The sequence below is a fragment of the Chelmon rostratus genome, chromosome 15 (genome assembly GCF_017976325.1).
Source record: "Chelmon rostratus isolate fCheRos1 chromosome 15, fCheRos1.pri, whole genome shotgun sequence".
Taxonomy (NCBI): Eukaryota; Metazoa; Chordata; class Actinopteri; order Chaetodontiformes; family Chaetodontidae; genus Chelmon; species Chelmon rostratus.
In genome coordinates this window covers 1599720-1612359 of record NC_055672.1, presented here as the reverse complement: position 1 = coordinate 1612359, position 12640 = coordinate 1599720, and the positions used below count along the sequence as shown (strand labels likewise).

At 48.2% G+C, this 12640-nt stretch overlaps 1 protein-coding gene across 1 annotated transcript in view; it reads left to right on the top strand.

The window, feature by feature from the left end:
* Positions 1-234: 234 nt before the first annotated feature.
* The window catches only part of LOC121618663 (neuronal PAS domain-containing protein 3), a 269085-nt gene continuing 256679 nt past the window's right edge, over positions 235-12640 (top strand). Inside the window, exon 1 of the mRNA XM_041954202.1 lies at positions 235-428. Coding sequence (XP_041810136.1) covers positions 235-428 — 194 coding nt within the window. The remainder of the gene's footprint in view (positions 429-12640) is intronic.

Below are 12640 nucleotides of genomic sequence, written 5' to 3'. Positions count from 1 at the left end.
GCACCGGAGTCACCGGGACCATGATCCGGATTTGCTTGAGAGTTACATCCGAACGCTAGAGAAGAAAAGAAGAAGAAAAACAACAAAAAGAAGCTTGTTGTTTGTCTTCTGCCGCTGAATCAATACCTCTATTGATCCCAATAATCGGGGGCTGGTGTGCGGTGGGAGGCAGAAGGAGAAGCGGAGGAGCTTGTGAAACTAGACGCGGGAGCGCATCGCAGGCGGCCGGGGACCATGATCAGGATCTTCCCGGATTTCAGCGTCCAGGTGACGGCTTCGGCAGGCGGCGGACCCGGTGCTGGAGGCGGAGGAGGAGGCGGCGGAGGCGGCGGGATGGTGACCGGACCCCCGGTGGGTCGGGTGCCCGTCCCCGGAGCCACGAACGGGACCCCGCAGAGCGTGCAGGGAATCACCGCCTACCAGCAAAGGTATGTGGGGGGAAAACGACCTGTAGCGTGCGGAAAGAGTTGATCTAAAATTCAGAAAAGTGCGCAAATCAGGAAAATACTTCAATATTCCTGAAGTGTTTTCTGCTGCTTAAAAGTGAATTTTCACTTAAATTCATCTTCTCCTGTTACAGATTTATATTTCATCCCCATAAAATCTATTAAAGGTCTATTACAGGATCACATACCTCCTCTGCATGGGACACTGTTCTCACACAGTTGGGCATCTTCACTCAGTGGACGCTTTTAGGTTTGATATTTTTTAAAGATATTTTCATGAAGCGACCCCCAGATCAGCCGTCAGCTGGTATTTTAAATCCAAGTTTTAGAAATTGTCAATAAACCTGGACTGCGAGGTTCTTTCTGCGCTCTGTGTAAAACTGAAAGAGGGTTTTTATTATTATCAGCGAGGCTCTGTGTGTTCGGATAGACGCTACAAAAACCTGGCCTTTTCCTCAATCATTTGCCTATTTTTTAAAATTTTCCAGTAAACCTGAGAGGAAAATGACTTTGATGCTTCACGAGAGGATTAAATTCAATCCCCACAGTTGATTTTTGGGATTATTTTTGTGTTCGAAAGCGAGTTTTACACTCGAGTGTTTGGTGGAAAGAGGGATGTCGGGGTGTGTGTTCAGCAAAAACAGGGATGAAGCGACTGAGGAGAAATAGAGGAATCGGGTTGCAGTGATTTAGTGGAAATAGACGAGTGGAGTCCAGGTAATTCAGTGGAAAAACTGGGATGAGGTTCTGCTAATTCAGTGGAAACACAGGAGGTAATTTATCGGAAATGGAGGACGGAGTTATTTCAGTCAAAAAGAGAAATGAGTGTTTTCCAGCTGGTCGCGAAGCGGCGGCTCCTCGAGTCCAACCTGTTTTCTTCTGACAATTCTCTCCATCCATCCCCTGTTATTTCCTTATTTCCCCTCCACTCTGGATCTAAATGATTGCCTCCCCGTCCGGCCGCTCAGTAGGGTTGTTTTTTCTAATCATCTGGAGCTGTGGGGGGCCAAAACACACCCCACACACTCACACACTCTCGCCTTATTACTGGAAAACTCTCGGCATTATGGAGTGTAGCTGTGTGTGTAAAGTCTAAAAGCTGTGGGGAGCAAACACGACATAAATCACAGCCGGGGCCTCTCTGAGTGCACCGAGAGCGTCTCAGCCCTCTAAAGCGACGAATGGCAGGAGGAGAAGGGCCGCATTGTTATTTAAAGCAGGGCTTCTGGGCACACAGACCCCAGACCCCCCCCCCCATACGGGACACAACCTTACGTTTGAGTCCATATGTGCGAGGCGAGGATTAGAGCCGTGCTTTGACACGTCCTCTCATCACTTCTCCTGACATAAAACCTGCTGGTCGCCTGGCTTCCGGGGACCGTCAGAACTCCCTGAGGACCCTTTGAAGCCCTCAAACCCCAGTTTGAGAACAGCCAGTTGACACGGGTCTCCTGACGTCCACCAGGAAAGCTTTGATTATTTGCGTCTGCATTTCGAACTCGTTTCATCCAAACGGGACTTTAAAAAAAAAAAAAAACGTCTTCATGCATCGTCCTCGGCCCGTCGCCCCGCTGCCCCTCTCCCCCCTCTCCACACATAACGTTCCCCCCAACAAACAGCTGGGAGCTAATATGTTTATACATTACGCTCCATTATCCACGTCGCCTCCGTTTGACTGCTCTCAGTAAGCAGAGCTGAGATGGAGAGAGAAGGAGCAGCCAGACCTCGTCCGGGAAGAGCCGAGCGAGGACCAGTTTCACCGCCGCCGGACCAGGTTGGAAAAATACAACCAGGCGTGAGCCGCCGCTCAGAAACACACAACACGGCTTCGATGCGTTGATAAAAACCCAAAACACATTCAGAATTTATCCCAAAAATTCATGTAGGGTGCAGAAAATCCAGCGTTTGAGCCGGCGAGTGACGTCAGCGCAGGTCAACAGTGACGCTGCTGGGGGTCAAACATGTGACCTTTCAGTTTCTGGACCAGAAACACGGCACCGTCGCCGCTTTTGAATATCACCGAGCACCTTTTCACACGCAGACGGACAAATCTGCAAGCGGAGTCGCGCCGAAAAACCCACATCAGCTCATTGAAAGCTCACTTTTTGATTTTAAATTCAGCATTTGGTGGCGTTTGTGCCGTGAAATGAGTCGTCTGAGTCAAACTGCTCGACATCACGAAGCAGAAGCACATGTTGACGCCTTTTCTGAACACACAGCGGCACCTGCGTCGATCGGCGGGCGTTCCGCTCCTGACGGTCGTCGGCCGCAGGTCGCGGTTCCCCTCCCAGCCTTTATTCTCCACCACAGCACCGCCCGTAACCCCGTGTTTGTGTGGAGAATACCCAGCATGCCTTTGACCTTGACAGGTCATTGGTATAGAGAGGGAGGCTTTTCAGCTTCCAGGGCTGCAGCCCGGGGGTTAATCACACAGCACACCGATTAGGTTACAATGAATTATACATTTAAAAAAAAGAAGGAATTTAAATGAACGTTGAGAAAAAAAGACAGAAAGAAGAAGCAGGCGGTCGTTTCTGTTGGAGGATAATGAGCCACCGCTGACGTGCAAACATCAAAGCCTGCAGGAAAACACAGTTTAGTGGCCTGAAACATAAAGCGAGCAGGATAATTTGATTTTTGTGTTCAAATTTAGAGCCTCAGAAGGAACTCGAGCGTCTTCTCGTGCGGCCGCAAACACCAAAACACGACTGAGACGCTTCAGACACGCGGGAAATAACGCTGCAGCACAAAAAGTTAGTTCGTGGTTTGAAGTGAGACGTTTGCTGTGATGTGTTTATTATGACAGTGACGGAGGAGGGTGGAGAGGAGGGGATGTGTGGAGGTGCACAGATCTGATTTACAGGGCAACCATCCAAATAAATCACCCATAACCCCCCGCGCACGCTGGTGCTGTTTTTTTTTTTTTTTGTGATGGTTAAAAATTGGATAATAGCCCCGCGGTGCAACCTGTAATACAGGAAGAGAGGGGGAATTAAATAAAAAATAAACACACACACACACACACACACACACGCACACAAACTGACTCCAACTGCAACTGAGTGGCGTTGTTGCGCCGGGGCTGGAGAAAATACCGGAGATGTGTGGTGTCCTTTTTATTCCTGTCAGCAGCCAGAGGAGGAAAAATGCTCCGAAAAGCCAGAGACTCTGACCGCCCGGCGACGCTCCGCCGCGGGGATTTTAGCGGGGATGTAAGCGCTGCAGCGGCGGCGAGAATGTAAAGATTTGACGCGCCTGTTTGGCTTTTTTTCCTCCGGAGCGCATGCAGGAAATTCTTCTGTAGTGCCAAACCGAAGCTGTGCGTGTGTGGAGAGAGACGGAGAGGAAGAGAGGGGAGAGACAGCTGGATCTGAGAGGCATCCACCCCGGGTTCCCCCTCACTCCGCTCGGCATGCCTCTGCTGCTGCAGCCCGGTCCCTGCCTTCGCCTCCACCGCCCGTTGTTTCCACGCTCCTGAGCGGCGGCGGCGGCGGAGGAGAGAGACAAGCACGAGACGCACGCACGGCACAGCACGCGCGCACGCTCACACGCACACACACACACACACACACAGGCACACACGTTCACACACACGGACATGGCTTTGTCTTAACACACCGACCATGACGCATTGCTGTCAGGGCGCAGCGCACCGCCGCGGCTCCGCGTCCAAATAAATCTGAGGAGAGAAAAAAGGGGAAAGAACAGAAAGTAAGAAATCACAGAATTGTTGCAGGAAGATGGCGCCCACCAAGCCGAGCATCCAGCAGGATCCGACGCGGAGAGAACGGTAACGGGGCGCACACACTCCTCCTCCCTCACTGCATGTTTACAGCTGCACACAGGCGGCAGCCCGGCGGCTTACCGGCTGTTCCGCGTCGCTTTGCGTTTTATTCTGAGCCTGGAGGTGTCAGGAGGAACGCTGTTACCCTTTCCAGAGGAGAGTCGAGGTGTGCGTGCCCGCGTGCGTGCGCGCCTGTGTGTGTGTGCGTGTGTCAGTCGGAGAGGCTTGTGGCTGGGTAACAGGTCGGTTGGCTGCCTGTTCGGGGAAACAGAGGACTGTCTTTGCCTGGCGTGGTCTCGCCTTTCCTGCGTGTGTGTAACTGTGTCTACCTTTACGTGCACGTGTGCGCGTGCATGTTAGGAAGCCTTGCAGTGTGTTGACGCTCCCAGCAAGCAAGGTGTGTGAGCGTCGAGGAAAACATGTGCATCCATCGATGACAAACGTCTGTGTGTGTGTGTGTGTGTGTGTGTGTGTGTGTGGGCGGGCAGCACTACTACTGCTGTATACAGTGTGTGTGTGTGTGTGTGTGTGTGTCTCAGGAATTAACAGGAAGTTTTAATGTGGAGGGTTGTGCATGGATTTACCTGTGCAGGTCAAACCCGGAACACCTGGACACGACCTTAAAGCTGGCTCTGATTGTTAAGGTGGAAATATGAATAATTGTGTTTTTATCTGTAAACATGATCAACTGGTGGGTTCAGATCTCACCATAGAGCTGACTCTATTCTATTTTATTCTACTCTTTTCCACTGTGGCTCATGTTGTCACCTGGAGAGGAAGACCTCATTACTGTCACCTGTTGATGAAGAGATTCGGTGTGATTTTATTCGTCGTTGTTTATTGCATCACTTTGGACATTTTCTTTTTTTTTTGATGAGCAGTAACGTAACTTTGATTCCATTGTTCTTCATCCTGCTTTATTGAAACCATGTGACACGCTGGCTTTGTCTACCTGTGGGAACACACCTGTATTTCACCTGTTGACTTGGAGCAGGCAGGTGATCAGACGCCTTGACTCAGTGTTTGGTGTTAGTACGTTTACACGTCTGTGCTTTCAGATTAGCTTCTTTCTGACATGTCCGGGTTTCTGCATCTCTTCTGTTCGGGACGTTTATTCGATCCCGCTCTCACCTCACCAGGTGACATGAGGTGGGCTCGTTACCTCCCTGTGCTGATGCTGGTTCAGGCCTCGTGGTCCTGCTGTCTCTGGTGGCTCTGATGGTCGTGATGTGCAGCGCTGCAGTGACACAGAAGTGAATCTGCTCTGCTTCTCGTGTCTTTTCCACCATCATTGAAACCCGTGACGGCATCGCAGGACGGGTCTGAACGGCTGATGTTCTTCACATGGATGAGGGGCGGCGACTCCTCGCTAACGTCTGTTGTCATGAAGAAAGAGGCGCAGCGGGTGATTTTGTTGCAGCTCGCCGAGGTCGCCTCTCTGCTCGTCCGGCCCTCGCCGGCTCGTCGTGTCGCTGCTTTTATTTCGCTCAGACGTCCTCCTGTTTAACAACACAACGCCGCAGCTGACAGGAATGCAGACGTTCGCACGATTGTAGGAACTCCAGCATTTGGTGAATATTCTGGAGACTGAAATCTGAAGTTTTTTAATGCCACAGTGTTTCTGCAGTCCTGGAATGTGTGTGTGTGTGTGGATCTGGATCTGGATCTGGATCTCAGCGTGTGACTGACCCGTGACTTCTATCTGACCCAGTTTCATTTTTCCTTGATGGTTATTTGAACTTTGCTGACCCGTCCGAGTCGTGTTAGAACGAACGCTGATGCTGCAGCGTGATGTCAGCAGGTGTGACCCAGGCCTGCCTGCACGAACGGGACCAGTTCCATTTCTTTTAGTTTCTTTCATACTTGAGTCACCTTTGTCCATTTAAAATATGTAGCAAGCGGTCTCGGTCAAGCCTTGAATATTAAACAAATTTGCTAAATGCAGGCCATTACTTTTTTTACAACCAGGCCTCACCTGAGCAACAGGAGAAGACGTTCGTCTTTTCCTCCAGAAAGCTGCGCTCTCTGAGCTGTCCTCTGATACGACACAGTCTGGTGTTCAGGTGTCTTTTGTGTCCTGTATGTCCTTTTTTCTATTGAAGTACATTGAGTGCAGCGTGTAAACCGGAGTCACATTCCTTGTGTGTGCACACGTGGCCAATAAAGCCGATTCTGATTCTGAAAATCTGCCTCAGTTCGAGCTTTGGCCTCAACCGTGGAATCGAGTTTATCGTAAGAAGCTGCGTTAAAATCAGAGTCATTAATGAGCTTAATGTCATGTGATCTCACACGTTTCTGTTGCCCATATTAATGATTTCAAGCAAGTTATAATTGAAAGCGAACAAAACATAGATTTTTTGATTCATACACACACACACACACACACACACACACCTTTTAAAGGAAAATATTCTTATTAACACCACGACACTCAGATGTTTTTTTCTATTTTGAAGGAATATGTAGTTTTTTCCAGCATTGCCTCATCACACCTTTAGAAAATGATGCATTTAGGTTTCGGTCTCGGCCTCTCGTGTCCGTCGTGTCTCTGACTCGACTTTCGGGACTCGTCTGAATCGCAATGATGATTTCAGCCAGATTATCCAGAACTGTTCAACCTGAAGAACCTGAGTTATGAACATGTTCCTGTTTCTTCACGTTTACACGTGATGCAGAGTGAGAGAGTGACGCGTTCACAGTTCATTACCACGTGCAGACGAGCAGAATATACAGCAGGCTACGAGTGCAGTCGGAGGTATCGGGTCAGCGCTGAGCAGCAGATTAACAGCCGGCGATTTGCATACGTGTGCTGTTAAAGAGCAGAGAGCAGGCGGAGGGTCGGAGGTCAGATGTATGGAGCTGAAATTACGCCTCGCTGCTGTCCGGCCTTCACTGATTCTCCCGCAAAGAGGTTTTATCCTTTAATTTGTCCTGAGCCGAGAAGGCAGGAAGCTCCGACCCGACGGGAGGAAGTGGAATTCATGCTGTCGAGTGTGAGACTTATTATCTGATATCACCTGCTCACCTCTCACCTCCTGCTCACCTGCCGAGGGTGAAACTCTGAAGGGAATCTGGTGATTTTTACAGCTCACACAGACGATGAAAACCAGCTTCTGTCTCCCTGAAGGAGACGAGGCCGACAAAAACCTCGCGAGCCTTTCAGACCACGACGAGGGAGGCAAAAACCGCGATCTGGCGTTGTGCTCCACCAGAGGTCAAACGGTTTAGTCAGGTTAAAGTTCATGTTTTTTAACTTCATATTTTCCGTCTGGCCTCCAGATGAATCATTGAATTCAACAGTCTCAGTTTTCTGTTTGTCACAACAGGTGAACCAGCAGATTATCTGAGCTGCACAACAGGAAGTGATGACGCAACCACATCGGTCAGTTTGAACGTTTCCACGGTTACAAATCGGGAACAGTTTAAATATCAGAAAATGAAAAAAAACGTTCGTCACATTGACTAAAGTCTGTCAAACCAACGGTCCAAAACCTTCAATCATGTAAAACAGAGTAAACGTCCTCACGCTGTCGAAGCCAGAACCCGCAAATACACTGAACAGGAAGTAAATCCAAGCCACCCATTGGCCACTAAATTCCCTTTAGAAATGAAATCTCTGCAGGCTGAAAGATGGATGCTGTGAAAAGCTTCATGTGCATCTGGACACAAACTGAAGCGTTGCAACATGTGAGGGTTTTTTTTTTTTACTGTAGTTAAGGTAGAAACTAAAACCAGACTATGAATCTTTTCACTCAGACAGTTTAATTAAAAACACTCGAATAAACCCTGTAACAGCTTTACTCCTGTCAAATGAGTCGGTTCACTGAGTTTATGCATCTTTTCTACCTGTGCTGCTGTCCCACTGTATGTTAACTCGTCGCTGACGAACATTTCGGGCGTTATCACCAAATTAAAACGAGTAAAGACCTCATCAGGACGCGTTTCCTGCCCGAGGTCCCGTTCCACCCGCTCCCAGGCAAAGCAATAAAGCGACTCACTCAAGAGGATCTTTGGAATCAATATGCTTCTGTTCTGCAGTCAGAGACGCTTACCCGCTCTCGCTTTAACATTCAGGAAACATCAGCCTGCTTAAAGGAAACTAATATTTACTGTTGGCAGGAGAGCTGAGCGTCAGAGTCAGATGGGTTGATAAACCCGGCCGCTCACCCCGATCTGCTCTGTCACGTGTTTTTGCGGCGCCGTTAAAAGCAAACAAATAATGCTTTTATGTTTCTGCAGAAAACAATAAAAAAATCTGTTTTCCAGCAGCAGACTAGCAAATCTCAGACGTGTCCTTGAACGCACCGTCATGACGAGAAACAGCTCCATCACATGCTGATGCCTCAATGTTGATGTAAAAAAAAAAAAAAGGTGATTAAGTCTTTTATTGTGATGAATTATCTCTGTGCAGCAGGTTTTCATAGGAATGAGCAGGAACCAGTGTCTGCCTGAAGGAGGGAAATCAATCTAAAAACTGACGCTTTGTTTAGGCAATAAAGTGGACAAATTCTGTAGGTGATCCGTCTATTCATTTCTCTCCTCATCCATCCATCTTCTCCTCCCTCCAACCCTAAACTCTCCCACCATTTACTCCCTGCCTGCATCCATCCATCCATCCATCGCTCCATCTGCTCCCCTCCCCCTCCATCCAACGGGGTGTGTGTATTTCTGCTAAAGGCTGTCAGGCAGCGGCGGCGTTTTGGCTGAGCTGCTGTTTGTGGATCTATTTCTGGGGGCATTTCAGCGACGATAGGCATCTGGAGGAGACCAAATTAATTTCCAGGTATAGAGAGAGAGAGAGAGAGAGGGTGAGGGGGAGAGAGGGAGGGTGGATGGAAGAGGAGGAGGAGGACAGACTTCATAGCCGACTGCACAAGTGCTCCCACTATCAGTACACTACAGCGGCTGGAGAGGAAGATGATGGAGAGATGATGGAGAGAGGAGGACCGGACGAGAGACAGCTAGTGAGGGAGAGAAGAGAAGGAGAAACGGAGGTGGTCATTAAAAACGGCATGGAAGAGAAAGGGAGGATGAATTGTAAGACGGGTGGAGTGGAAGGGAGGAGAGGTGTGAAAGATTCGATTTTTTTGTGGAGAGAAAACAACAGCAGCAGATGTTTCACTTCCAAGTGGCAGCGCCCTCTAGTGGCCGCCGTTATGCAGCGACCAAGTCCACGCAGGGAGGAGGTCAGGGTGGATGAACGAGTCAACCAAACATCTGACTACAACACGTTCCTGTGCCTGAACCAAACCTCATGTAATAAAACACTGATTTTAGGGCGTTTTCGAAAGCTCGGACACGTGAGGTCGCCCTGCCGACGGCGACGACGGATCAGGAAACACTTCACGTGTCCTTCTAGAGGAGGAGGGCGAGGTCATTTAATCTGGAGACAGACAAAAAAACCTGAATAAACGAGTGTGGAAACACGATGAAGCAGCTTCAGACACACGTCATGCTGGTTTTTACTTGAAGCTCATTTTCCTTTGTGGGGCGTGAACCAACGTCTGAGCTCGTGTCAGCGAGTGAGTGGTTGCTATGACGCTCCGAAAGGAAAATCTAACATCTAAAACCTGTGGAAGCAGGAAGTTTGATCCTCCAAACTGAACGACGACACGGAGGAAATCCTCCGTCAGTCAAAGTAACTGACAGAGAGGAAACAGTCAGCCATTAATCTCATTAATCTGACTCTGCTCACAGCACGTAAACAGCAATATCAGACAGTCATTTTATAAGCAACCCACGTATGTTAAGAGGCTTAATCCAAATATTTTGATGAGAATAAAGCAGCAAATTCTCATTACGGTATTTTAAGAGGTGGAAAATGTACCAAAAAATCATTAGAAGTAATAACGTTAGAATGAAAAAACAGTTTCTGGTGTTACTGAAGTCAAAGTTTCATCAGAAAAATGTACTTGAATAAATACAAAATAAGATGTCCTGTTTGCATCCGTGTGGTCATACAGGTACGACAAAGAATGACGTGAATCATCCTTCAAATTATTCAGAGTCCATACTAACAGTGAGGAAGAGGAGCAAACAGGATGGATGAGGAAGAGACAAAGAGAGCAGAGCAGAAAACAAGCAACAAAGAACAAAAACAGCAGGAGAGAAGAGCGACGGAGCCGTGAAGTGCTGAGAGTGAGAGACGTGATGATGGTGATGATGATGCAGTCACTCAGCGACCTGATTGGCCCTCGCCATCGGGCGAGTGTTAGGTTGAATCAAACTCACCCGCAGGCTGGATAAGAGCCTCTTAAAGCCTGCGGGAGGGCTTGGCTAGCCGTCCCAGAGGAGGCAGGCGGGTGGGAACACGTGTGTGTGTGTGCGTGTGTGTGTGTCAGAGAGTTTAAGGCTGGTTGCGTCTTTACACCAGACTGCATTTAAAAAGGCCAACATTTAAGTTGCTGATTGGAAGAATCTGCTGACAGACGTTTTATTGACAGTTTTTTTTTTAATCAATAATTCAAACCTCGTGATGTGTCTGGTCCAAACACAGCTTCGTGTTAATTATAAAAACTGGCAGCTCTGTTTTCCTGTTCTGTTTGTTTTGTTCTGTTTTTCCTCTTTGTGTCGTAAAATTTTACTATATTCAGATTTTGTGTTTAGTTTTGTGATGTGCATTGATCAGGATATTCAAATGTTCAGGAAATTAAATTAGTTCCAGTATACTAAAAGAAAGTTATCTGAGCACTTTGGGCCACTTTTATTTTTATGATGAGACCTTTGTTAAAAACATTCAGACTTTGACGAAGTTTTGAGGCTTTTTTTCCTACAATTTGCACAAAAAGGCCAAATTCTGAGTGAATTCTGAATCGCTGAAAACTGCTTAAATCCAGCATCATCAGACATCGACCCGACTGTCTAATGCTAGAATCTGTTCTCTGCTTGGTAAAAAGGGGAAACGGAGAGAAGGAGGAGGAGAGATTAGGAGGAGAAAGACCGGCAGACTGAGAAAGTAAAGCCGGGGGAGAAAGGAAGCCTGTGGTGGTGGTTGTGTTGGCGAACTTTCAGAAACAACTGAAAAACCACAAAGCACAAAGTTGGCTTTGTCTCCCAAACACCCGCCTCCCTCCGCTCCTCCCCCCGTCCTCCCCAGGGGCAACGTAACACAATAAAATGTCCCATTAGGCCGCTGTGATGAGCGAGAGACACAGACCCGGAGGAGAGAGAGAGAGGCCGGTCTGAGGCTTTGGCAGCTGCTCGGCGGTTTGGCGGTTTCTGGGGGTCCTGACGCGTTGTTAGGAAACAGCTCCAGAACACGGCGAGCCCCGACGCTTTGAGTTCCGCTTCAGACGAGGAGTTTCGGCGCTCCTCCCCCTCTGTGATTTCACCTGATTGGTTCGGTCCAGACGTTCATGTAAACACGGTTATCAGAGAGGAGAAGGAGCAGTCGGCTGATGTGTCCGCAGTTTACGTCTGAGTGAAAATTGCTTTCCTTTTCAAACTGAATTTACATTTGTCTTTGGGAGGAAAATGCATAGAAAACGTCTCTGGCCAGCAATTGATGCTCTGCAGCGGCGGCAGCGGCGGCGGTTTGTGTGTCGTTACCCAATAACAATGTGTAAATTTGTGCACGCTGCTCTGACACAGACTCTGGGTTTGTCCCAGATGGAGAAATGTATGAAAATGTAAATGACGCTGCGCTCGGCTGAGGCGTATTTCAGCCGCACAAACATGTTGTTAGCAGCGTTTTCTTCATTTTACATAAACAAACCAGCAGTTTTCCCGCTTCTGGGAGCTCTTTTCCTTTTTTTTTGTTCTCAACACTGTTTGTCTGGAGCCACTTTGACGCTGAAGATGATGAAGATGATGATGAGACGAACAGTCTGGAAGTGTTTTTAATTATTTGTTTTGTTTTGTTCTGGAAGAAAATATCCGAAATCTTCTGATTTTAACGGAAACACACACACTGACCATCAGACACCCGTCTCCCCTCTCCTCCTCCAGGCCCTCACCTCCTCGCCTCACCTCTCCTCTTTTCCATTATTCTCACCTCTCCTTTCATCCCTGTATATTGCTCCTCTCCCCTCGCCTCCTGTCATTGTTTCTCCTCCTCTCCTCTTTTCTCCCCTCTCCTCTTGTAGACAGAGGATGTAATCAGCTCAAACCTGCTGACTCTGTAGCTTCCCACCTCAGGACCAATATCTACCTGTCCTTGAAAACACACACTTCAATTATACTACACCTTAGATTGGTTAAACACACACACACACTTCCCACTCTATCTCTATTACTCTTTCCCACTTCTGTATATCTCCCTTCTCTTTCTCTTTTTGTCTTTCACCTGAATAAAACGTGGCCATCGCACGTTTCTGCACGCACAGAAATGCTAAATTTGTCTCTTTCGTTTGTATCATATCAACGTTTCTGCCGCAGCTCTCGAGGTGACGTACTTCACCGTGTGCTTTCA